The following is a 26,528-nucleotide window of genomic DNA, read 5'->3' as shown; positions in this document are numbered from 1 at the left end:
CTGAGCAGTGCCCTCGGTCTGGGCTTTTAAAAGCGGATCTGTGACACTCCTCTCACCACCTTCAATGCTTTATTCGATTTTGCAAGACAGTTCAACAGAACTGTAAAAGCAAGGCAAATCTGTCTGATTAGGCTTCTGCGGGAAAATCAGAGGAACCGAATTTCCTTAGGGAGCGGTTGTGGAATAATTTAATAGCTATCCTGCATATAAAAAAGATCAAACAGGACAAATGATGAGTATTTCTTGAGGCTGGAGGCAGCAATGAGGATAAATCACAATTGAAAGAACTCTGATCAGCTGTAGAGACCCCTGCGGAGGGGAAGCTGAGGGCTGAGGGCAGGCAGGCGTGGTTTCGGCGATGACCCACCCAGGCCTGGGGCCTGGCCCGGCTCTTGGGGTTCATCTCGGGCAGCACTGGCATATGTATTTTAAGCAGCAAATCCTGTTGAGTGTTCGAAATTCAGTTCCAAGGCTTTGAGTCCTATGGACGTCCTCACTAAGCTTCATGGACTGGTAATGTTCTATTTGGATGCAGTGCTGGTGGGCTTGATTATTATTATTTTTTTTTTCAGATGTGGTGTGTTTAGGCGTTTTCGGAGTCAGTGGGAAGTAAGAGTGGGAAGGTTCATCCTTTCAGGCACCCTGTTCAAGAACACAGAGGAATCTGGGTGTGGTGGTGCATGGCTGTAATCCCAGCACGCAGGAGGCTCAAACAGGAGGGTGCTGCAAGTTTGAGGCCAGCCTGAGCTACGCAGTGAGTTCAAGGCCAGCCTGGATACATAGTGAGACCCTGTCTCACCGGCCCCCCCAAAAGAACTCAGAGAACAATGAAAAGATCGTTACCTGTTCTAATAAGCATTCCCGTTCGTCGATGAGCTTTTTCAACCTAATATCTGAAGAAATGAGAAAGACACAGGTTTGGGTGAATCTCCGAGGGGGACGGTCAGCTCCTGGCTCACTGGGCAGGCGCGTCTGGGTTAGTGAAATGAATGATGGAGGGATTACACACGTACCATGGTGAAGGAGGCCACAGACCGGGCGGGAGGGCTCAGCCGGGTGGCGCAGCCTCCCCAGCATGCTTCCTCGGAGCGGCTTCCGGCTCATGCAAACAGCTAATCTTCTACTAGTTAGCATGCAAGAACGCTAGGCAAACCACACTGCAATACAAGAGCTCACAGCTTCTCGGTTTAGCATCATTAGCAATGCACGATCACACAGAGAATCGGGACCAGGAGCACTGGGCCCTTCTTGTTCCTTCTGCAGCACTGGGGATATTACCCAGTGCCTCCCGACTGAGCTACAACCCTAGCCTGGGCTGGGCTTGTGATCTCCCACCTCAGCCTCCCAGAGTGCTGCGGTTGTAGGCCTGTGCCGCCATGCGTGGCTGGCACCAATGCTCTGAATAGCCTTCCTTTCTGAGCTGATGCCCATGTGTTCTCATCTTTCTCGTTTCTCTCAGACTCACAGGTGTCAGAGCTTTGACCCCATGTTTACAAATCACGAGTCTGCTGACTGCACATCTGCTAACCCAGTCTCCAAAGCTGCCATTCTTATAAAGAAAAGTGCAGAGGCTGCTTTGTTTTCTGAAACTCCTCCCACCCCAGGCCTATAGGGATGCATACACACAGAGAGATCAAAATATACAGTGAATGTTTACATTAAAACTTAATACAGAAAAAGACACACTGTCATCGATCTCCCTGAAATACGGCCCCTCGCTTTGCGCACACTCATCTCACCGTTCTTAGCACTTTCTGATGCAGCTCTGGAAGCCCTCTTTCCTGAGCATCTCTACAAGGGATGATCAAAATATAGTGAATGCTGCTGCCAAGCGCCATCCAAGGGAAAGGCAGGCTGTTAAAAACATGTTGGTGTTCTCCTCCACTTTATTCACTGGTAGGGCCCCGTGCCACTTTTGGCTCTTCCCCAAAGTCAAAATGACCTTGAAAGGTCAATGTTTTGAATCAGTTTAGGACATCGAGGCAGACAGGACAGCGCAACTAAAGATAGGAAACAGAACTGCTTCAGAAAGTTGCAAAACTGATGGGACAAGTGTGTTTGCAGAAAGGGGAAGGACTTGCGGGGGACTTGTGGCACTGTGTCTTTTATCGTAATATATTAAAAAAATCAAACATTCACCATATTTTTCGATGACACCTTTTACATAAGCATCTCTGAGTCACAGAAAACGTCAAGGGCCACAGTCTTTGGGTTCAGAGGGGAACCGAGGTGTGGGGAAAGCTCACACCAATTTAAAGGCAAATTCAGGATGATGGGATGATGTGGAGGCTGAGGCACCCCCACAAAGGCAGGCACTGTCCCAACAGGCTCACACCGGCCGGGACCACTGGGCGGCTGTCACTGCGCCCTTCCTCTTCGGGGGGAGTAGGGACCTCCTTAAGGCCTCTCGGCCCAGCCTCACGGGTGCCTGCCTACTGCGCTATAGGGGTTTCCAGATCTAGATGCCCCTTTCCACGAGGAACCCTGGCTCCTGGCCCAAGGCTGACTCCTGAGGGACCCCCGAGCTCCTAGTTCTTAGTAAATAATTAACCTGGAAAATGATGCATAGAAAACCCATCCTTATTCTCATTTAAAAAATCATCCAGCCACATCCTAACCCAAGTTATGTGATTTCTCGAGTTGTTTTTCCACAGACCCTAAGTTGTGATTTTGCAAGGTACAGTATGACAAAATAAGACAGCAGAAAACCTTAAGCATAGTATAAATTTATGATTGTTTGGAGTCCATTTCAATTTGCATGCATTCTTTTACTTCTGAAAGCCCACCAACACTGAAACAAACAACAAGAAAACCACAGATGGAATGGGGTCAATAAACCCAGCTCTTTTATCCAGCAGTACTTTTAACCTCCTATATTTTATACTCCTACATATAAGAACTCTAGGCATTACAAGACACACTGAATACACCGGAACAGGATCTTGAAGCTCATGTCTCTAGCTATTCTAACCTTTATTATTTTTTCTCTTAGAAGATTTCAAATAGCCTAGAAAAATAATAGAAAATAAATGTTAAAATAGCAGAGCTAGTGAAAAAAAAAGATAATTGACCTGTAGTCTTGTGGTAAGAATATGAAAAAATAGGTAGAAGTCGAACTTTTAAAGAAGATAAACTTTAAAGCAGAATTGGAGAGGAAAACACCAACTAAACAGCTTTAAGAAAATGGAAAGAAAGCAAATTATTTGATACAGAGAAAGTAAGAGTGAGAGCACTGCTGCTCGTGGCTCTAAGATTAGCGAGTCTGGAACTGGGGATGCAGCTCAGTGGCACGATCCCTGCCTCTCAAGCACAAGGCCCTGAGTTTGATCCCTGGTACCGCAAAAACAAAACAAAACAAAAGACAAAACAAAGATTACTGAGTCTAACTGTGGGTAAGCAGAGTCACATCACGGACGGTGTGGCACTTAGCAAGGGCAGCAAACACTGTGACACACTCAATTATAAACGGGCTTCTTTTATACTGGGAAATTAGTGTCAGCAGGCTACTGAAAGTATTTTAATGACATTTAAAAAATCTGTTTCTTATCACTTAAATTCTAGCAAACTTTGTGGCACACAACTCAGAGCCCCACGAAGTAGCCGGCAGAGAGGAAAGGCCTTTAGGGTGTTCCTGGGGCAGCCACACCCACAGGGCAGGAGTCTGAGCCCTGCTCAGATGCCTCCTTCCGCCTGCACCCAGCCAGCTCTTCTGTGCAGGGCAGCTGAGGCGACAGCAGCCCCAGTCCGCAGGCCCAGACTTTCTAGCAGCCACCCCCATGTGGCCCTGCTTGCAATTCTTAACAGGCAGGTGCAGGGGGCACCCTCATTTCAGAGAGCAAAGTAAGGCTGGGTAGGTGCAGGCCTGCTCACAACCATGAGCTTCCAAGACGGATTCTCACTTAGCCCCTGGGCCCAGGATGAAAGGGTGTGTGTGTGTGTGTGTGTTAATTCCCAGGCCCTGCTGGAGGCACCTCCTTCCGCAAAGGCGGACCCAGGCAGCCAGACACCTCTTTCTTCTGTCGGTGGGGCCCAAGGGGTCAGCAGAGGTGAGGACAGGCTCCTCCATCAGCCGCCAGCCCTCCCATTTCGAGACTAGGAAGCCTAAGTATAAATACAGAGCAAAAGGAAAGACAGCCGCTAGGAAACGGGCAGACGGATCTTTTGCAAATGGAAAGGGGACAAGACATGGAGGGAGGTGTGGGGAAGAGGATGTAGAGAGAACGAAGATGCGTGATGTCTAGGCACCAGCTCCCACGAGGGACGGGACATCACTACTGCACACAGGGCAAGGAGAGTAAAAATAAAAATTGAAAAAAAGCCTGTATGCTGAAAAGAAATGTATTACCATGCAAACTGCTCATCAATAAAATTATTTAAGGAAAAATAAAAGAGGAACAGTACATGGGGAAGGACAAACAGAAAAAGGGTTTTCCTCCCCCCAGAACAAAGCTTTCTACATGTCCACGGTCACTGCACTGCACAGCAGGTATTCTGACCACACACACACCTCCCTCTCCCTGGGGCCTGGATGGGTGTCTGGGACAAGTCTTCCTATTGTGGTCCCGTGCCTCAGTGGGCCTGGTGCTCCCAGAATGCTGTGGTCTCCTGCAGATGGGGCCTGCAGGCAGACACAGGACCTTTCAGTCCTCCTGGCCCCGAGTGGTGTTCCAGGGACCTGGTGAGATCTCCACACCTTCTGACACCGAGGGCACCTAAGTTCACCTTTTCTGTGACTCTCGGCTGCTGTGCTGGGCTGTGGAGCATCACGCTGTGCACAGAGCCGTGACTGATGTTCATTTGTGGGGAGGCTCTGGAATGGTCAAGAAACAAAGCCGGGCCTGGGGGCACATGTCTGTGATCCCAGCACTCGGGAGGCTGAGGCAGGGGGATCGCTGCAAGTTCAAGGCCAGCCTGGGCTACATAGTGAGTTCAAGGGAGCCTGAACTACATAGTGAGACCCTGTCCCAAAACAACAAAGGGGGTGTGTGTGTGAAGAAATGGTTCAAGTGTTTGGACACTTGTGCTCCCTCCTGATTCTCAGCCATGTGCTCCCAGCAGACATCTCGTCCCAGCCTCTTGGTCCGGTCCCCAGCACGGTCCCCAGGGTCCGAAGTCCTGAGGAGCGCCTGAAAGAGTGGCCGAGGGACCTCGACACTGGGGCAAGGAGCCGGAGCACCTGAGGGGCAGCAGAGAGCTAAGAGGGCTTGATGTGTCACGTCAGTGATGCTGGCATGCGGGTCGCTTCCCACGGGGCCACTAAGGGTGGGCCCGGAGCTGCATCTCGACACGCAGGCAGTGCAGGCACCCGCTGGAGTCCTGCAGGCCTGGCCTCCGAGTCTGCTGTTCCACAGCCCAGGCGGACAGGACGAACCATCCACCACCCTCTTCTTCAGGGCCCTGGGGCAGCAAGGAAAATTGGGCTTTTCACGCCTCTGCCAGGCCTTCCCGCCAGGCAGGGCGGCGGCTCATTTCAGGTGAGCAATGGAACAGAGACCCTCGTCAGCTGGGGTGGCACCTGGGGGTCCAGGGAGCGTGGGGGTGACGCGAGAGAGGCCTTCTCGGTGCCCAAGGACGGGCTGGTGGGGGTGTTCAAGCATCACTGGGGGTCACTAGGAGAGGACACACACAGGAGGGGGCGCCGCTGGGGGGGACCTGCGACACGGGCCAGGGTTAGAACTCAAGGGCCCAAAAACGGGAGCCACAGGCCTGTGAGATTATAGAATGCTTTTATTTCAGTTCTGTAACACTTAGGTTCGCCTTAGGTTTTACTGAGAGTTTGGTCTTTTAGCATCAGTGGCATCTTGTAACAGTGGCAGGAAGTAGCATCAACCCATCAAGTGTCACCAGTGTTCACGATGTACATTCTCTGATGACCTTACATTTCATCATTGCTTTTCATTTAACTTTACAATTATTTTTAAAGTTCCTTTATACGACAATATATATTCCTTTAGCAGATCAAAACAAGAATTTTCCAATCAGAATATACTCAGAAACAACAAATAAATGTATACCCAAATAACAAAAGTGATTCAGCTATTCAAAATATCCCATTATAGACTAATAAGTAATTGCCACAAGAATAAGTAATTCTTGACTAACAATTAGACATTCATACAAAGAGAAACAATTTCAAGGTTTAGAAAAACTGTGATTCCCCCACCAAAATACGACAGTAGGAAATGCAATTTCAACATGTCAACTCTAGAAAAACATTTCAAAAAATAATTTTGAAAAACTTCGTATAAAATGAATTTGGTACATCATCAGTCTGAAGTCAAAATCTTTTACAAAATAAATTCAGGTATTGTTGATCATGAGATCCAAAAGTATTGGAATGAAATAAAATACTTCCATGAGGTAAAGGCAAATAAGATCTCTCTAGTGCTTTCAGGCACATATTTGTTATCCCTAAAATGGTAATTATTGTCCTAAAGGTGCAAATTTATCACTCAGTGACCTATATGCTATTTGACCATTCATCTCCTTCAAATAAAATAACCATACAGGTTATAACATACACATTAAAATCAAATACGACAGTACATATATATTGACTGAGATATATTAGTTTAAATATCCATTATCTTCATAAAGCAGAAATCTAAGAATGCTATTTGGTCGTCTCAGTTAGATGCTGATGCATTTGGTCAAGAATATCCACATTCGTGTCTGTCTCAGGCAAACACTAGAGTAGGCCACCTTTGGCAGGAATAGGACAGGCCGGGCTGACATTACTGACACTGCTGGAACGCTCTCGTTCTGAGCTTGCACTGGAAGCAGGTGTGCTTCTTGCTTTGATGGGGTGATGAACCTTGAGGATTACACAGGAAGCCAAAGGTAGCAGTCTGTAATGTGGAACAGCAGACGCTGTGGCTGTGACTGCTCTTTGTTAGTCTGCAGCGACGCGGAGCATCCTGGGAGCATGCCCAGTGTGCAGCAGGACAGTGTGCAGCAGCAGGACAGCGTGCAGCAGCAGGACAGTGTGCAGCAGCAGGACAGTGTGCAGCAGCAGGACAGCGTGCAGCAGGCGGCTCCCTGTGTGGAGTCCCGGGTGCCCGGCCGAGTCCTGCCTGCCTTAGGACATAGTGCAATCCTCTTTGCCCTTGCTCTGCCCACTCCCTCCTCCTGCATGGCCGCCAGTTTCTGAGCCCAAGTCCCCTGGCTCTCCCTCTTCTAGGCCAACACTGCCTGTGGCTTCCAGGGCCGTCAGGTGCCTCTCGGGACCTCCTGTCTGACAGGGATCCTCCGTGGCCACCGAGAGGCTTCCATTTTGCAGCGAGGAGCTGCTGGTCCCATCTGGGCTCTCTGGCTCTGCAGCGACACCGACACCGGTTGTTTCAGTGCCACCGTCTGTGTCACCTTCCCCTAATTCTCTCTCGATGGCCTCAGTGCCTGGTGGCTGGAAGGTCCTCCCTGCCAAGTCCACGGTGTCCCCAGCAGCTCCCTCCGTCCCGCCCTCTGTTTTCGCACAATCATCCTCGTTTCCATCCTCCCCGGACTCAGCGCAGTCGCCCTGCTCTCCACTTCCTGCTGCGATTCTCTGTGTCCCATCTTCGGCCACCTCCTCCTGCGCTTCTGCTGCCAAGTGTCCTTGCCCACCCTCAACTTCGCCTCTGTCTGCGTCCTTGTAAGCCAGCTCTTTCCCAACATCTTCAAGGCTTTCTGCGGGCACAGGAGATTTTTTCTTCTTGGTTTTCTTTTTCTTATTCTTTGGCTTCTTCTGGGAAGACTCTGACGCCTCTGCCTGGCGGTCGCGCTTTCTTTCGTTGGGCTCAGGGCCGGTGTGCTCCCTCCCTGGACCCGGCGCTTCCTCTTGGCTGCTGTCCGCTGTGGGAGCCCCAGGAACTGGCTGGGGTTCAGCCCGAGCTGGTTTGTCGGCCCCCGTTCCCGCATCTCCCTCCTCCTCCACGCTGCCCTCCCTGGCTCCCTCTGCACTGTGCGGGGCAGCCCCCCCAGGCTCAGCTGCTTCCTGGTTGGCTGGCTCCTTCTCTGTGCGGCCCCCGCCTGGCCCCCCAGGATCTGCACCGCTCACCCGCTCAGCTTCTGGCCCATGCCCAAGAGCAGGCCCCTGACAGGGTTTCCGGTGAAGCTCTGCCATGTCCGTTTTCAAATCTTGGTTTTCTTGGTCCTGACTCCCCACAGAGTTTTCACTTTGGTCTATGACATCCGAAGCATTACAGGTGTCCTGTTCGTGCATGGGACCCGGGGCTTCACTACCTAAATCCTCCGGATACTTGGGGTGCCCCCGGGACGCTCCCGAACCCTCGGCTGGCATGTCTGGGACTTCCTGTGACCCAACTTGCTCTGGAGTTTCATGGCTCTCTGGACTCTGGCTTTGAATTTGCTCCTCACATTCAGCATATGCTAAGTCTTCGCAGGGTTTCTGGCCCTCAGTGTTCTCACCAGGACGCGACCCCTCTACGTCCTCATCATCCTTTACTGTGTCCTCTTTGTGCTGTTCTCGCTCAGTATTCTGCGAGATTTCTCTTGTCCCCACATTCTGCACAATTTCATTGTTCACCTCCACTTCTTTGGTTCTTCCTAGAAGACCATTGAGAGAATTGAAGGGACCCCAGGATGCATTAACCCCTTAATATACATTAAAATGTAAAGACAAATTCAGACTCCCACCCGCCCTGTTCTGACAGAGAGAGAGAGAGAGAGAAAGAGAGAGAGAGAGCACTTGAGTCACCAGAGTCACACGACACAGAAGCCTTGCCATGTCTGTGTGGCAAAGTAGCAACTGCGTTAGTGTGGTTCTGCCACCATCTCCAAGGCAGGCGTGGCTGCCGTGCCGTGTGTGTGAACTGATCTGTACAGGAGAAGTTAAGATTGAACAAACGCAAAGAGCTTGGACTGGGCAGCCAAACAATCCAAAGGAATGCGCTTCTGAGGAGACTTCCAGGCCACTTTCCCCATTCTCCTTTCTAATGCTATCTCGATAACTCACCACTCTCTGGATGCTACCCAGCCCTAACTGCGGCTTGCAAGTTATTTTTTTAAAAAAACACTCAGTTCACTTTCAGAAACTCAGCCTCGAGGTCAGTCTTAAGAAAGATGCTTTGGGACTAGCTCACAGAAGGCAAAAGATCTACGTTCCGCCACAGAGCACCGTCGTGCTGGCAGGGTGTCCTGTGTCTGCCCTGAACTTGGCTGCTGTCCCCAGGGGTGAGGAGGTCCCAGCAGGAAGCAGTGCTGCAGACCCAGGCGACCATGTAATCCGACAGATTATCCACCAGGGGAAAAGCGCATCACTACTTTGGAATGAGCAGTTATATCAGATTCTCCAAAGGATCAAAAAACCCATGTGGCTAGAGTCAGAGCCTGGCGGACCATAATCCAGAGGTCCCTGGCTGAGGTGTGATGGGAAAATGGGGCGATGCCTCGTTTACTTCACCCTGTAGACGTCTCTACATTGCATGTCCGGTGAAGCACATTTTGTATTAATGAAATAGTGTACATAAATTAAAAATAAGCACATATATGGGATGCTTACTGACGGAGGCTGTGGTCAGAAACATTTGGAAACCACTCACAGAACTGGGGCTTATGGTCCTTTAAGCATTTCAAAGGGGTTATGAGAGACCTGCAAAATGTATATTTTGACAAGCGCTACACGATCCAATCCCTAGCTCCTCAGGGATCACTCATAAAGGCATCTCATTAATTCATCTCATTTCCCCAACACCTTTTACACATTTATAAAAGCTGTGTTTCCTTGACAGACATAAAGATAAGGAGGCCCCTCCCTGAGAAGCAAGTCTTGAGAAGTGAAACCGAGGCCTACTGCTTTCTACATCTGCACAAATGAAAAGAAGTCAGATGAAAACTTCTAACTCAAAGTTAAGGCCACCTTGTTCCAGCCCCGGTGAAAAAGCTGGAACGTAGCTGGTCACTGGGACAAACAGGGGCTTCTCTGGTGGCTACAGCTTTGGGGTGTGTCAATCCAAACCAGCTGTAACAAATACTCATCAGTGAATCTCTCATTCCCGTGATCTGCCGGACGCCCCAACTTTACATTCTCGCAGAAGCAAAATCAAAGCACACACAGAAGGACCCCCTCTGACAGGGGCAGGGGTACCCTGCTCTTGCTGGGAGGCGCCTCCACAGCACTGACCTCGTCTGCTACCTCGACGGCTGCCTGTCACCCTAGGGCAGTCTGCAAACAGCAGCCCCAACACGGTCCGTCTGCCACCAGCACCAGCACCTGAGAGCTTGGCCGACACATCCACTCTATCCCAGGGAAGTTACAAAGCCACTCTTGGACACATCTGAGCAAAACCAAATGGTTCTCTCCACACTGTCACTTAGTTTTCACCACTTCATTTGGTAGCTCGCTCCGAGAAGCAAAGAAACATGTACTTGAGCCTCTGGCATGAGCACTAAACAGATGCGTGCCAGGCAACGTGTGGCGATCACAGCACTGGACAGGAGCTCACGACCGCGTGATGGAGCAGGCCATGCTGGGCAATGGTTAATGATCAGTGACGAGGACTAAGGCTCTGACAATGCACAGAAGGTGGGTCGGTGCTGACCCGAAAGACCACAGGACCAAAAGGAAAGCAAACACTTACCTAGTGTCCCATCCCCGGATGGCTGGAGGGCATTCACCTCTTCTTTTGTCAACTTGGTAGGGCCTGGGTGCCCCACATTATTTAGTGTGCCTGAAGTTTCTCCGTTGGTGGCTACTTCTGAGTTTAGGGTTATCCCGTGTTTCTGGGGGAAAAACAGGCTCATTGTAATACTCAATGACATCTGTTAAACAGTTTTATTAATTACTAGGAAAAGCGAAGCTATTTTTCCTGAAGTAGTGGATAACTCCACAGAGACAGTGAAGTCTGGGCCCCGCAGCTACAGATATCTATCAGCACCCTCTATCTGTGGGGGCTTCCTCCAGGCTACCTCCGCCCACGTTCCTGCCCGTGACCTGATCTTCGGCGACAAGACTTCCCACTAGGCAGGGCCTGTGGGCTGTCACAAAGTGCATCATCAGCCAATCACTGTGGCTAAAGCCCCGGCCGTGTGCTTTGAAGAGGGAGATAGAGACAAAGAAATCTCGATGGGTTCTGAGGGAATGAACGAAGCGTAGGTTAAAGGAGTTGAGTGCGGCAGGATGTGCGGTGTGGTCAGAAGGGAAACACTGTGCTCACGTGTACAAGTGCCTGCTGCGAAGCAGCTCTGGGACCACCCTACCGTCCACTCTGCAGCCCACGGCTCTGTCCTGACGCCCCCAGCCTCCTCGTGGGCATGCACAGCCTGGGCCAGGGGTGTGTGTGTCTTAGATCTAGGCCTGTGCCTGCCGCTCAGCTGCTCTGCTCTGGCGTGGCACTCAGGGCAGACATGGGTGAGCTCCGCAGCACTTGGGGCTCTGCCAGGGCCGTGTGCCTCTGAGCCAGCTCGGAGCGCCTGAGGGGCTTTTACTGTGTACAGACCCGCAGAGCTGGAGAAGCGCTGGACGTGAGGGGCACACAGGAACAAATATGCTAACCCTGCGTCCATGTGGGGAGCTTCCTGCTGAGGGTGGGGAGAATCCCAGGCGTTCTGTAGGCTGCCTCCCAGATGAGCTGTGCCTGTGCACAGCCCAGGGCAGAGGCACAACCCTGGGCGGCATGTGTGTGCCACGCCTGTGCCAGGTGACCTAAACGGGAGCCGCACTGACTCCAGGCATGTGACACCACAGCCACGACACAGCATGGAGCCCCGGAGACTGTTCTAAGTGGAGCTTTGGCTTCGTACCTTGAATTCCTCTTTCAGCTTCACTATTTCTTCTCTAAGGTCATCGCGCTCGCTCCTTATGGAGTCAAAGAACTCTTTCTGCCTCTCTAAAGCCTGCACGTGCAGTGAGCAAAGAGAAAGGAGAGTCACAGAGAGGAGAGTTACTCAGCACGGGGACCAGAGCTGTGTCCAAGACGCCAACAGACTCTTGGGACACAAACGGAGCACGAGTCAGCAGCAGCTTGTTTGGGTGCCGCAACTTGCCCCGGGAGGCAGCAGTCTTTCCAAACTCACAAGCCACTGGTTCTGAGAGACCCAGGAGGTAAATTCACCACCTCGAAGTCCAGCTCGGTTTGTGGGGTGGCGAGTTAACAGGAGTGACACGCCCACTTAAATGATGGGCAAAATAAAGGACAGAAAAAGTGGGGTGTGGTGGCGCGCACCTGTGGTTCCAGCTCTCAAGAGGCTGAGGCAGGAAGGAACCTGCCATGAGTTCAAGGCCAGCCTGGAATACACAGCGGGACCCTGTCCCCAAAACAAAACCCAAAAGAACAAAAAGGAACACTAACGAGATCCCCCAAAGGACAACAATTTTAGACTGCTTTTATACACTAATTTTGGGCATTTGTTGTCACACACAAACCTAAGTGGCTACAGAGCGCAGGCAGGTGTGTGCACAATCCCAGCCCAGTGCCGTGATGGTGTCAGGCACCTCTAGACCTTGGGCAGGGCAGGGCTGGGCCGCACGGCTGGGTCACACATCTCCCACACATCTCCTTTCCTCCCGTCCGTCACTCCTCAATGTGGGGGTCGCTTCACCTCCGCTGTGGCGGGGATTTCGAGGTGGGAACGTGGAGGCACAGCCCCTGCCACCTGGAGCCTTCCTCAACCCCTCTGAGAAAAATATGGGGCAGGGAATTCGGAGAAGCCCGGCCACGCTGTGCGGGCACAGAGGCCCTCGAAGAGCTGCAGGGGTGCAGGTGCCAAGCCCCACGATGCCCCACGTGGGGGCTGGTGCGCTCACTAGCGTGTGAGCCCGAGTCCTGGGCCGCATGCACACCCACACAAGCGCTGTTGCAAAGACCAGAAGAATTGCATTCGCTAAGCAGCTTGCCCAAGTGAAGAGTTTCAGAGACTTGAGACGCCTACCCCTATCTTCTTGTCTTTCCACTCTATTGTTTCCTGAAGATCAGAAATCTCCCCGATATAACTCGCCTGTTTCTGCTGTAGCTGTCGGATTTCCTGAGGAAAGGAACAGATAGAAAGAAAGCAGATAAAGGGTTAAGCAGGAAGAAAACCACCAGCACCGGGCGACCTGGACGCTCGCTAGGAGAGTGGGCCGGAAGGACCACGTCCCCTCACTGGCCCCGGATCCACCGCATGCTGGGGTTGTTTCCGCGCCCCACTCTGAGCTTCGGGAAGAACAGGGGAAAGGCTACTCGGTGACATTCTCGCCTAAAAGTCCCTGATGTCCTGAGCAAGCTGGGAAACCCGAAGGTCGTGTGAAGCTTCACAAAGGGGCACAGCCTGAGCACGGCCCTCGAGGCCCTGCCACTGTGCAAAGGCCAACCCCGAGTCCTGGGGGCGGTGACACCTCCAGGGACCACCGTCACATGTGCAGTCGTCGCCGACTGAGACACTTGTCACAGGCTGCCTCCGTTTCCCGCTGACACTAACAAACTGCCACAAATTCCGTGGCTTGCACCAACACAGATTTATTCTCTTACACTTCTGGAGACGGGAAGTTCAAAGCACGTCTCAGAGGCCACGACTGTGGTGGGAGCAGGCCTGGTCCTTCCCGGGACACCAGGGAGGACTCAGCTTCCTCACCTTGCCCACCTTCCGTAACCTTGCCTGCACTCCCTGGCTGCAGCCCTTCTCCATGTCACTCGGGGCCCTGCTTCCGCTGTCATAGCTCCTACTTCTGCCCGTGACCTGTCTTCCCCTTGTCAGGACCCCGTGATGACCTCAAGCCCCCCGGCTGGTCCAGGGGACTGTCGGTCTCTGCAGGCCTTGAATTCAGTCCCATCTGCCAGACCCCTGCACACGCAAGGTGACACACCGGCCGGCCGTCTGCGGAGGCGGCACAGGCGCAGCCGCCGCAGAGGAGTCTTCGAGAGAGAGACGCGAGCTGCTGCTCTGAGGAAGGCCGGGGCCAGTGTGCAACTCAGGTCTAAGAGCACTGATTACTACGGCAGGAGCTGCTGCTGACTGAACAGTGCCCTGGTTCCCGGGCTGAAGCCCCGACCTCCACAGGCACAGGGTGTGGAGAGCCAGCCCTCAGGCCTTCACGGAGGTGGCCCTGTTCTGGCACAACTCCTGTCCTTATGAGGAGCTCAACGTCCTCTCCGCCCCGCCAGAACACAGCTCAGGCAACCGCCGCAGGCCAGGCGGGGCCTCCCTGGACCCGGACCCTGCCCCTGATGTGGGGCTTCCGGTCTCCAGAGCGGGAAGGAAACGAGCTCTGTGTTGAGCCCCAGGCTGGAGCTCTTTCACGGCAGCCTGAGCTAAGCCAGCGTGAGCCTAGGAAACGCGAACAGCCCCGGGGGGCGGGGCTCCCACCTCCAGCATCTCGTCTCTCTGCCGCAGAGCCTCCTTCACCTCGGCGAACTGGAACTGCAGCGCCCTGTGCGCGTGCTTCTCCCGCTCGAAGTCCTGGGGGAGGAACAGCCGTGCAGTGTCATTTTAGCTCCCATTCTCATGAGTCCCGTCCCTGGGGGGGGGGGGACCTCTGCCACGGCCTCACCTCCTCCAAGGTCACTGCGCACAGAGGTTTCCTGAGCGGCAGAGGGAGCCCTGACCAGCGAGAGCTGCCGGGGGCGTGGATGCCATCGCCAAGCCCCCGATCTCTGGGGAAGCAGGCAAGGCCCAGGCTCCTCTCCAGGGGCCCTGGGGTCCAGGCTGTGCTGAGGGCTGGACAGGATGACACTGCCGCCCTCGATTTCAGACAGGACCAGGAACTCTTGTCCGGTAACAGGAGGCCGGCGGCGTGGGCCTGGGTGTCGCCTTCCTCCAGGGCCACGGCAGGAAAGGCCGGGCCTCTGGGGGCCACAGAGCGGTCAGACCTGTGTCCCGGCCCCAGCTTCTCACTGTGCGGCTCGCTCCAGGGGTCACAGCGGCTCATCCCTAATACTGGCCTGGTCCCCAGTTAACCTTGCTGAAGCTTGGGGAAAGCGGAGCACGCGTGCGTCCCTAGATCTGTCCCGGGGGCGCTGGAGAAGCTCCCCGTGGTCTCTGCTCCCCCACTGCCTGGCCTGGGTGGCGGCGACGGGCACCTTCCCGTGGGGCTGCTGGCCCTGCCCTGCCTGGGAACCTCTCCAGGCCCACTAAGAGGCCGGAGGCCGTGTCCTGGGGTGGCTCCCACACACTAGGGTGTCGGCCACCAAGTGTGGTCAGACGCGCGCCGCCCTCTCGGAGCTTGGCTGTCGGCCTCTAGCCCAGCTTTGCCTCATCCAGACAGGGAGGCCTGAATCCTCAATTGGACTCTGGTTTTAATCCCTGGGATTCCGAAGACACAGCCAGTCCAAGAAGAAAGACTCAGGCATTAACGGCCATCTAGCTCACAGTCTCTAACGAATTGGACAATGTCAGGGTCTATATACATCAACCACGTCTAAAAACGTGGAGAAACAAGCACTCCTTGCTCTGCATCTCACAGAGAACCCGAGTGGGGGCTTCCCGGCCCTGTCCACTGTCCCGAGCCCCTCTCTGTGCAGACTCAGGCTGAGCACATAAGCGAGCAGTGAGCAGCCCCAGTGGCCCTACAGGAAAGCTCACACGGGACGCCCCTTTTGTGAGCCTGAAGGTATTGGGTTCTGTTGCTGTAGTTTTTGTTTTTTTGAGACCAGGTCTCCCCAGGTAGCCCAGCCTGGCCTTGAATTTGAGGGGCTCCTCCTCTCTGTACCTCCTCAGCGCTGGGGTCATAGAATGTGCACTATGACCAGCCCTGAAGGTATCTAACTCTTAAATGGAGTAACTGTGTCCTTTACCGATCAGCAGAAAATACATGAATATAATCCTCTTGAAATCTTTGATACTCTGCTGGGTGTGGCGGCGCACACCTGTTATCCCACCACTCTGGAGGCTGAGGCAGGAGGATCCCTGTCTCAAAAAAAAACCCCAATAATAATCTTTGATACTCTTTTTTCTCCGTGGTGGTGAAAAAATTAAAACATGCAATGTGTGTTCACGGGAAACATCTGAATCATCTAAGCGGCTTGTCCCAGCATGTAGGCTCTTTCATGGCCACGATGTCCTCTCGTTTACATGTCGAAATCTGCCCATCACCACGTGAAGCCACTTGGCAGAGACGTGGCGTCCTCTCTAGAGCCTGGGCCTCCTCACACACGCGCCTGCCACCGCCACTCCTGGTCACCCACGGCAGTGCCTACCTTGGTCTTCTCTTCATACTGCCGCCGGGCCTCGGCCAGCTCCTCCTCCAGCTCCAGCAGCATGTCTTTGAGGGTGTCCACCTGGTACAGGAAGTTGGTCTTCTCGTTGTCTAGCTGCGCGTTGGAAACCATCGCCTTCTTGTACTTCTCCTCTACTTCTGTGAGTGAGTCCTGCAGAAAGGGGTCACAGTTTGGAACACCCAAGTAGAGACGCATTCGGTACTCTTTAGAAAAACTCAGCCTTTGTGAGTGTGCCCTTTATTTCTGGGCACGAATAGTCACAACGGGAAGCACGTGCACTTTCAAATGTACAGCAGAAACCCTCTCGAGGGGACCGAATTCTCTACTCTGTCTCGAACTGAGAGCAACATGTCTTCTCGCTGGGACGCGGGTGCACGGTGTCACGGGGCTGGTCAGGGACTCATGACTCGTGACTCAGCAGCTGGGCCGCCCCTGTAGGCTCAGGGCTGCTCAGCAGGCAACTTACACAATCACCGAGTCTGGGGAAGAGCGGGTGACAGAGGCGGATGGCGACAGGTGACCGCCTCCCTGCCTGGCTCGTGAACCAGGAAACAGCTAGTGGTAATGTCAAACTTTTGGCCCATTGGAACGTTAAACAAGGTACACATGTCTCACTGGGTAGGTCCTGGAAAGACAAAGGTCAGTCCTCGGAGAGGACCACAGGGAACGAGGCCAGCAAGACAAACACGGTGTCCCCACGTGGCACACACCTTCACGGGTCCTAGAACAGCAGGCGGTGGAGCCAGAACAGAGAGGGCGGAGGCACCAGGTGCAGACTACCCAGCACTAAGGGAACACGTGAGCGGCATGGCTGGGAGCCTCACAGGCTATGAAGAGGCTGCATGGAGACCTGTGTGCTCCCACCCTGGCCTTCCAAACTAGGGGAACAATTTTATTTGGGTCTAGTGGTTCCTGGTGTGTTTGGTGGCTCCCTTTTTGACATGAGTTGAAAGCCAGAGTTTTAGTCTTCCCCTTTTTATTTTTATTCATTTATTTATTTGGTGCCAGGATCGAACTCAGGACCTTGTGCTTGCGAGGCAGGTGGTGGCACCACTGAGCTACATCCCAGGCCCAATCTTTCCCTTTTTAAACAGAAGTGACAATTTTGAGAATGATGGTTAGGCATGTGGCTTATGTCCCCTCTTGGTCAGTGTCCTCTGATATTGAGTCGAGACTACTTCCTGTCTACTTTCTGGGGAGTTGAAAAGGAAGTAACAGATCTGCCATAGGCTGCCTGGTGGATACAGCTGCTGTATTTCTATGGCAACTACTCATCTTACCATCAAGATACAGGGTGAATTTGTTCCCCGTTAGCACAACGAAGTAACCCAGGAGCATGCACACTCTCAGATCCGGACGGCACATTCAGAGATGCAGCCTCAGTTAGTCAAATCTCGTGGCATGCAAATAATTCAGATGCTTCCAAAAGCACACATGTTAGCAGCACCCTCATAGTGGACAGCACATGTTCTGAGAAGCAAATCAGGCAAAGCATGTTTGTATGCAAGGACTAGGGAAGGTGAAGGGAACCAAAATCCTTCTGTAAGCGTCTGGTGCATTGGACATTGGTTTTTAGTGAGCTTGACACACATCAGGGAACTTATTAGTGCCCTGCTGCGGAGCCATAGCTTCAGTGTCTTGGCTGCATTTGGGAGAAGACAGGGCCGCACCATGCTGGCCTTCCTGCCACCCCATGGGGCCTCTGAAGGGTGGGCACACTGTGAATCCCTTCCACAGGATTCTCCTACCCTAAGGTGGGTTAGCATAGTGAGTCCAGGCTTCACACACCGGTACCTTCATCTCTTTCAATCCCTGCATGTATTTGCCTTCTACGTCCTGAATCTGGTCCTTTAACTCATTGAGTTCCTGGGGAAGTGGCAAATGGTAGATGATGTTAGGGAAGAGCATCGGAGGCGATCACACACAGCTGTATCTTCCCCACGCCTGGGTCATTTCTATCATCCGGGCAGCCCGAGTACTCATTTTCTTTTTAAGTGTTAAAGGAAAATAAATTGCAATATTGCAAAGGCTAAAATGTAAGTGCACCACCCATAATTTTAGACAACTTCACACAATTTAGGGGTAATGTACAGAGGTTCCTAGGCACTTATCGTTAACCAGTTCTAGAAGGTGAGGCAAGTAGCCAAACCACAGGCACCAAACTAATGATTTTGTCTGAAAGAGTCTACAGCCAGCAGGCAGCCGGCACCGATGAGTTTCACTCGAGCATGAGGACCAAAAGGACAAGAAGCGGGACACGATTTTCTCATCAAAACGCATCAAGGACTAAGTTCGACAAGTTTCAAAGCAGTCGAGTACCAAGGTATGACTGTAATTTTACAAAGTTAAAAAAGAAAAAGACCAAAATGCTCCTGAAGACAGGACAGAGCAGGCAGTCAGTCACCCACCGCCCACTCTGGGCGTTCTGGGAAGGCACAGCCAGAGGACGGGGAGATATTGGCAAAACCTGTCCCTGCCTCCAAGCGGCACCAGGCCTGCTCCGCGGATTCACCATCAGCTTCCTGGTGCCCAGGGCAGAGTGGACTCAGGTGGGAGTGGCCACAGTAGGGCAAATGCTCAGTGCTAATGATGTAAGAGACAAAACAGATCGCAGTGGACTTGGCTTTGGGTTCCAGAGGAACAAAGGAAGTACAGCGGGAACTGCAGGCGGCCAGGGGATGGTGTGTGGCTTTTTACAAACAACAGTAGAAAGGAAAACTGTTCTGCTGGCTTCAGTTGCTCATAAAACATACAACGACATGGAAAGCAACTTCCAGGGATCCCAGGAAACCTGAGAGATGCTTAAATCCCTCCCTGGCCTCCTAGCAATGTCACCCATCTGCTCGGATGTCACCAGTGTGGGCTGGCTTCCTCTGTGACTATTCGGAGTAGAAGTTCTTCGATAGCAGCAGACCCGAGTCCTGAGGCTGCTGTCTTGGCTCTGCCCTCCAGAGGGCGTGGCTTTCTGCACGCCTTCCTCCCTCATTCAGATACAATGGGCCTCCTGACGTGAACAGGACTGTCTGCGTTTCTCTCTTGCACACAGTTCGTTACCCTGTGCCAGGTGCCACGGGTGTAACAGAGATGGGCTAATGCCACACTCCAGTGGGAGGGGAAACCACTCAAATATGCCTTCGGGTCACCCAACGCACGTTCCAAGTGGAAAGAAAGCCTTTTAGATGGGGGAGATGGCCCAAGGTCACGTGCAGGTACGTGGTGTAGAGCCCAAAACACTCCAGAAAATGTACACAGACATACGTGTCACACACGCGACCAGTCACATCAGCACATGCTCTCACCAGGACCACACACAGGGGGCGTGGAGGGGACAGACACACATCTGCCTGGTGGACTGGGCAGGCCAGGGCCACTTCCTGTGGGAGATGTGGACTGAGCTGGGAGCTTAGGAGAACCATGTTTCTGGGGAGGCAGGACTGAGCAAAAAGAGCCAGAGCTTGACTAACTGTATCTTTTTTTAAAATCTAGAGACTGACTGTCCAAGAGGCTCTTCTGAGTCCTGAGTGAGCACAGCGCCTTACCTTGATCTCCCTCAGGGACGCCTCGGTGTCAATGGAGATGGAGGTGTCACCGCTCCCCCTCCGGGAGGAGGAGCCGCCCAGGGAGGCCAGCGTGGCTGCGGACAGACCGGGCATGCTGCGGGAGCCCTGGAACAGGAAGCGTCGGTGTGACTGCAGGCAGAGCCCAGCGCCACTGCGCTTTGCTAAATCACTTCCGCACCAGAAGCTGCCACCAGGTGGGGTGCGCATAGGCACAGGGCATGCTGAGGTGCTCGGCATTTGGCTGAACTGACAGCTCTGCGTTGAGCCTCACTGTCTTAGGGGATTCAGGACGGTGACCGCAGGGACCCCTCGGGGAGGGACACCACACTGGGTGGGCCACTCACGCCAAACAACTTTATTAACAACAAGCACCTTATTTCCCGTCACTTTTATCCCGGAGTTCTGGGGCCCTCTAGGTCAGTAACAGCTATGATGGAGGTTTAGAGGAATTCCTTACCTTCTCAGTAAAATCTTTCTCAGGTCTTTCTTCAACCTGTAGAGGAAAAAGGACAAATATTAAATACTTCAAAGCATTAAAGAAATATGAATTGGGGTAAGGTGATTTTAAAAATTAGCTTTATCATTTAAAACCTAAAAAGGAGGTTGTGGGAATCTGGCTTCTCTCGTTTCCTGTGTGGCTGACATCCTGAGGTCCCCCCTCCCAATCCCAGATGGGGCCTCAGTGGGACCCACGCAGAGCAAAATTAAACACGAAGCTCTGAGGGGAAGGCACAGCGAATATATGCTTAGCTGACTTCTCTCTAACATGTTAAATCCCATGTTGCCTGTTTTCCCAGTAAGAGAGGCCCATGTGTTTGCCAGCGTTCCTGAGACACAAGAAGCATCCAGAGCCCAAGTTGTCATGAAGTCGTCACACTCACCACTCCCACTAGATGGCAGTCCAGCCCCGACACAGGGACTTAGTAAACGGGATGATGCTTAATTCTGACATAAAGCACAACACTTTACCTCTAAAATGTAATACACAAAGAATAGAACAGATGAGGGATTTCTGCACCATGTCACAGAAGCTTGCTGACCTGGTGTGTGAGGCTGGACACCGAGCAGGAGGGACCGGAGGGCGGCCTGTGATGTGGGGCGGCTGCTGGGTTCTGTTAGCTTTCTAAGCAGCATCCAGCATTGTAGGACAACGGGAAGGCTTCCAACAGGGTTATGAAGATGTTATGTTAGTCTTTCATAATCAACACGGCGTAGGTGGAAGGCCTCTAGGATCTATGTGAGCCAGGCCTGGTGCTGCACTCGGGAGAGGGGCCCTGTCCTCCTGGTGTCCCCAACTCCCAGCCAGGATGGGGTCATGAAGGCAGCACCCTGCTGTGTCCCCTCAAAACCAAGCGGGAGCTGTGAACCCTGCTCAGCGAACACCGACTGAAGGTCCTTGCCTTTCAGTTTGTCAGAACCATCTGGGTCTCAGCTAGTCCCCTGCTGGGGATCTTCCCCAAAGAATTAAAAGAATCATACCGCAGCGATATATGCTCACCCATGTTTATAGTGGCACAGTTTGTAATAGCGAAAGCTGGGAAACAGCCCAAGTGCCCATTAACTGGAAACTGGATAAAGAACACGTGGTTTTTTAAATAAAATGGAGTACTACTCAGCCATAAAGAATGAGAAACTAGAGACATTTATAGCTAAGTGGATGCATATTGAGGCCATCCTCTTCGGTGAAATAAATAGGACACACATGTGTAAATACCGAATAGCTTCTCTAGTGTGGGAAACTGAAAGTGTAAATAAGGATACACACGGATGAAATTGCCTAATAACATATTTCTTGGATTGTTTCCATCGCGTGTCATATGACCATATTGAAATTTAAATTAGGGAGAAGCTTGGCTTATGTGGAGTCTGCTAGCTAACTGGAGTTTTTTTCCAGATCGCTATCTGTTCAATGTTGGTTTTGGGGATCTTTCTGAAACAAATCACATCCTCTGGTGTCTTGTTGGTGCTTGAGATGCTTTTCTAAGTTATATGGAAAAATGTTTAAATGCTTTTCAGTTTTGTTTTGGTTGAGTTCAACTGTATTTGAATATTATTGTAGTTTTTTTCCCTTGCATTGTTCTTCTTTGAATGGTTTTAATTTTTGTATGTGTGTGTGTTTGATAATAAAGTTATTTAAAGAAAACAAAACAAAACAAAACCATCTGGGTCTGATGACCACTAACATCTCCAAGCAAATGGTGGTTTGACTACAGGGTCTACAGTGGCGTAGGAGTTTTGGTTCTAAACCCAGTGATATTTGTGTCACCCCAAGTGGTGTGGCCTTGTGCTCCTGCATTCAGTTTTCCACCTGGCTGCTGGGTCGCTCCTTGAGACCTGAATGGGAATCACCATCACCTTGTTTCTCTACTTCCGGCAGCAGGAATGGTGTTCAGGACATGGTCCCGGCTCTGCTCCCAGTGGATGCTCAGATATGTGGCTGCTTCACCGGGGTTCTTGGGGCAGTCAGCTGGCTGCGTGCAGCGGCGTCGCTCCTGAGGGTCTGAGCCTGAACGCTCAGCTCCTCCTACCCCAAACTCTCCCACACCCGTGCCCCCTGCCACTGTGCCGCAGAGGTTCATGACACTCCTGTGACATGGTCCCACGTGGGCAGGGACGTCGGCGCTGGCTCACACGTAGCCGCGTGCAGGAACACCCTAGATGCTCCGAAAGCACTGAAGAAGTGAGCCGGGTCAAGGCCCCCTGTGCGCGGAGGAGGACGGCGTGGCTCCTCCCTCTCCACCCTCCCAGGACCAAACCTCGGAGCCCTGGGCCTGGGAGGCTTCAGTCTTGGCCCTGGCAACGGCCTTTGGACACTGAGCTGCTTCTATTTCCTTGAAGTAGGACCAGCAATCAGCTTCGCTCTGGTTGCCTTTGCCCCTAGGTCTGAAGGCTATGAGACGCTTGCCTGGGCCTCTGCAGAGCCTTGAGGGTCACCCCCCAGCTGGTGTCGCTGTCCGTCTCAGGACCTGTCCGGGGCCCATGTGCACCCCGATGAAGTCCTGCCCAGGGATAGCTCCGGGGGCCACTGCAGGCTGTTGCCAGGGCAACTCCAGCCAAGGGGGGACAAACTGGCTGCACCTTCTTGGGGATCTCATTTCTCAGGGTGTCACGACCTCCTGGGTGAGGAATGAGAGCTGCCTCTGGAACTGGGTCTTGTCACTTCCTGCTCCGTGTCCTCCTGGAGGCCAGGTTGGCTGGTCACTGGCCCTGGTCACTGCTGCTCCTCTCTCCCAGGCAGGAGGACCAGGAGCCCGGGCTTCACCACTGACATGGAGGACACCACTGACCCTACGGTCCAGGCCGAAGAACACAGGACAGACAGCATGGTGCAGCGGAAGAGGTCGGCAAGCTTAGAAACGGCGGCAGAGGGCCAGCGTAGCTCTGTCTCCCCAGCCTGGTCAGACACAGTGACACACCCTCTGTCCCCCCCAGGGATGGCTCTGTGGCTCTAAAAACACAGGGGGGGGCCTCCATCGGCTGTGGGGTCCCCACCCATGAGTGACAGTGCAGGGCAGTGGACAGCCTGCCCACACAGGTGACAGCTCCAGAATGGATCGACCTTTGTGTCTGGAGCCACTGACTCGGGAAGAAAGACCTGAGCCGGGCCAGGTATGGCGGCACATGTGAAATCCCAGCACTCAGAGGCTGAGGCAGGAGGACTGCCGGGAGTCTGAGGCCAGCCTGGTGGGACCAAGTCTCAAAAAAGTCAATGACCCTGTAATCCCAGCACTCAGGAGGCTGAGGCAGGAGGATCACCGCGAGTTCGAGGCCAGCCTGGGGAACATGGTGAGTTCAGGGCCAGCCTGAACTACAAAGGGAGACCCTGCCTCAAGAAACCAAAAAAAACCAAACCCACCGTCGTCACCACCACAAAAGCTCCAGGGCGTGGCACATCCTACTCTGGCCTCCGGCTGGTGCTGGGGAGCCTTCCTCAGGAGTGGCTAGGGCTCAAGCTCTCAGACGCTGGGTGTCCCCACCCGCACTGGGGAGCCTCCATCTGCACCAGGACGGAGCCCTCAGGTTCTAACGCTGGCCCCGTGGAGGACGAGGGGGAGATAGCAGCTGAGGGCGGGACACTCGACTGCCAGCTACCGACGAATAGTGCGCAGCCTCAGTGCCGAGGGTACGGGGAGTCAGGGACCCGGGCGCTAGACTTGCGGGCTCAGCCGCCAGGGATCCATGGGTTCCTCCCCTGGGAGCAGCTGCCGCCTGTGTTTGGTGTGAGCCTCTCTGCTGTAAAAGTCTGCACGAGTTCGGCTGGCAACGCTGTGCTCCATGCCCTGTGACAGACCCGGCCCAAGGCTGCCCCCGGGGACCAGGAACTGGCCAGGCTCAGCGCACAGTGCCCGGTGGGACGGTGCCGGGTAACGGAGTCAGGACACACGTTTAGGCTTCTCTGTGGCTGGGAGTTGTTTTCCTTTCTCCTGGTACTGGGGCTTGAGCCCAGGGCCTTTGCACTGAGCTATACCCCAGCCCTTCCAAAGGGCTGGATTTTGCAGAAGGGTCTAAGTCATCCAGGTAGGGCTCCTCCTGCTTCAGCCTCCTGACTGCTGGGACTGCAGATGTGCACCACACGCCCAGCGGCTGGCAGTTTCTCTGCACATGGAGAGCAGTGTAGCCTGGCCTTCCGTGCACTGTGTACCTACTTTTAACCAAACCTCCCGCTGCAGCCGGACCTCTGTGTCCACCCCTGCTGAAACTGTCCTGCAAAACCCGGGTTCCGACAGTGCTAAAGTAGTTTCCAAGAAAGTTTTGGCTCAGGTGGAGCTGTGAAGACCCTGGGGAAAATGCACCCCTCGGACACTGTTGGAGTAGGGCCGGCTGAGCCAGGCAGGAGCGGGGAGTGGCCCAGCGAGGAGGTCTGAGACGGGTCGATGGAGCCGGAGGAGGGGCAATGAGGTGCTCTCGGCCACAGCGCATTTCACAAAAACTATCAGGTCTGACAACTGCTAACATTTCCAAGCAAATGGTAGTCAGTCCTGCTGAGCTGTAAATCTTGGGGAACCACATCTGTCCCCTCTCCTCCACTGTAGAAGTTTCCCCCTCAAAGCCCTGTGTCAATGTGTGCCGACCCTTCATCCCACTGTCACCAAACTGGCCTTGAATCTATGTTGATCCTCCTGCCTCTGCCTCCCACGTGCTGAGACCACAGGTGTGCACCATCACACCCCGCTTAGTCCTGAAATACAACCTGCAGAGGCCTTTCTGACTGCACCCTGTGTTGGCCTTCGAAGCAGGGGTCACTTTAAAGGGCAGAGAGGCACAGGATGAAAGGGAGAGGAGGAGGAGGAAGGGCCAGGCCCAGGGCCTGAGGCAGACTTACCACCGGGCTGGCTCGTGCCGAGCTGGCCCTGGAGGAGGCGCAGGAGCCGGAGCTGAGGAGGCCGCTGTACTCCGAGGGCTGCCGGGCGCCGCAGGAGGTGCAGACAGAAACAGGCACAGGGTCAGCGAAGCAGCAGCAGGAGGAGCCACCGAGGGTGTGTTGGGGAGTGGCGGGGTGAGCAGAGAAGAAACTGGGGTGAGGGGAAGCCCGAGCCAGCCTGAGCCCGGTAAGTGTCCCTGCCCCACAGCAGGAAGAATCCACCCCAGTATCCGAGGGACAGAGTTAGTAAGGAGAAAACAAAGCACCGTCCTGTCCAGAGTGGGCTTGCAGTCACGTCTCCCCTACACCTCAGCCACCCTGTGCACCAGGACCCTTGCTTTGTTTTTGAGACAGGGTCTCGCTCTGTAGCCCAGGCTGGCCTTGAACTCATGGCAATCCTCCTGCCTCAGCCTCTCACATGCTGGGATGACAGGCGTGTGCCACCACGCTTGGCTTGCTAAAACCTTCTGACAACTGAAGCTGCTCAGAAACTGAACGTGAGGTCAGAGGGCAGGGCAGCATTTACACGGGGGAAGACTCTGCTTCTTTCTGCCTACCGAGCGGAAAGAAGCAAGATTCAGGGCTAACTCAACACCTTGTGAGGCTCTTGGGGAGCGCTCGAAGGCCTTCCATCTGGGGCCTGCCCACCTGCGCCACCTGCTTCTAATGACGGGCTCGGCCAAGGCCCACACAGTGCGGGGAGCACCAGGTCGCCTGGGTTCTGGTCACCCTCCTCCCAGCCGGTGACAGACAAAGCCTTGCTTTCTCTTGAGCAAGGCAGGCTGGGCAGAGGTGGACAGGGCACCATTCAGGGTCTGGAGCTTGAGCAGATCCGGACAGGTCTGAGGCACCCTGGGAGAGACCTGTGCGTCAGGCGTGGCCGGAACCCTGCCTCGGGGTGCCGCCCTCACCGCACTGCACCCTGGTTCTCCATCTTTTCTGCCTGAGGCCAGCAGGCACCTCCTGCTGCAAATGACAGGGAGCTCTGGCCTCGGGGTTGTGAGGCTCAGCTCCAGTCCCGTCCCTCTGTTCGGCCCCACTGGGATGCAGCCCCACCCCGCGGGCAGTCTGTGTCCGTTGTGATCCTGATCAATCTCCAGTGGGCAGATGAGGCTAGGCACACTTGAAAAAAATCCTTCTTTGTTTTTTAGACAGTCCGGGCTGCCCTTGAACTCACTATGAAGCCTGGGCTGGCCTCCAGCTTGATGCAATCCTCCTGCCTCAGCCTCACCAAGCACTCAGTTTAAAGATGTGCATCACCATGCCTGCTCTGCTGGACTTTAGACCACAAGAAAACCACCTCGTAGGTGGGCAGTTTCTTTCTCTAACAGAGTTAGTGTGCTTCCTCTTTTCTGATACAAGAAAGTCATTTAGTTCCACTCTAGGCAGGACAATGTCACCCTTTTGGCCTGGCCCACGAGCTTCCTAGTGACTTACAAAAACATTTAAGAACTGGGAAAGATATTTACCACTGTG

General features: G+C 53.5%; 1 protein-coding gene across 50 annotated transcripts in view; it reads right to left on the bottom strand.

The window, feature by feature from the left end:
* Lrrfip1 (LRR binding FLII interacting protein 1) overlaps positions 1-26,528 on the bottom strand; it is a 102,395-nt gene that overhangs the window by 4,732 nt on the left and 71,135 nt on the right. For 13 of the 50 annotated variants that reach the window (XM_087209506.1, XM_013066922.3, XM_013066926.3 and 10 more), the window contains 10 exons: positions 25,014-25,091; positions 20,148-20,183; positions 19,670-19,795; positions 17,925-17,996; positions 16,110-16,280; positions 14,281-14,373; positions 12,868-12,960; positions 11,740-11,832; positions 10,578-10,719; positions 5,710-8,544 (listed from right to left, as the gene is read on the bottom strand). In XM_087209506.1, the coding sequence (XP_087065632.1) occupies positions 7,079-8,544; positions 10,578-10,719; positions 11,740-11,832; positions 12,868-12,960; positions 14,281-14,373; positions 16,110-16,280; positions 17,925-17,996; positions 19,670-19,795; positions 20,148-20,183; positions 25,014-25,091 (2,370 nt within the window). In that variant the 3' untranslated portion in view covers positions 5,710-7,078. Of the gene's footprint in view, positions 1-843; positions 894-5,709; positions 8,545-10,577; positions 10,720-11,739; positions 11,833-12,867; positions 12,961-14,280; positions 14,374-16,109; positions 16,281-17,924; positions 17,997-19,669; positions 19,796-20,147; positions 20,184-25,013; positions 25,092-26,528 lie in introns of those variants that run through there. The other 37 variants (XM_087209526.1, XM_013066938.3, XM_087209530.1 and 34 more) reach the window with 13 other exon arrangements.

Source organism: Heterocephalus glaber, unplaced genomic scaffold, assembly GCF_053883595.1.
Source record: "Heterocephalus glaber isolate CG9 unplaced genomic scaffold, H.glaber_assembly_v1.0 deba00001004, whole genome shotgun sequence".
NCBI lineage: Eukaryota > Metazoa > Chordata > Mammalia > Rodentia > Bathyergidae > Heterocephalus > Heterocephalus glaber.
The sequence above is the reverse complement of the archived record's forward strand: the minus strand, read 5'-3'. Positions and strand labels throughout refer to the sequence as shown.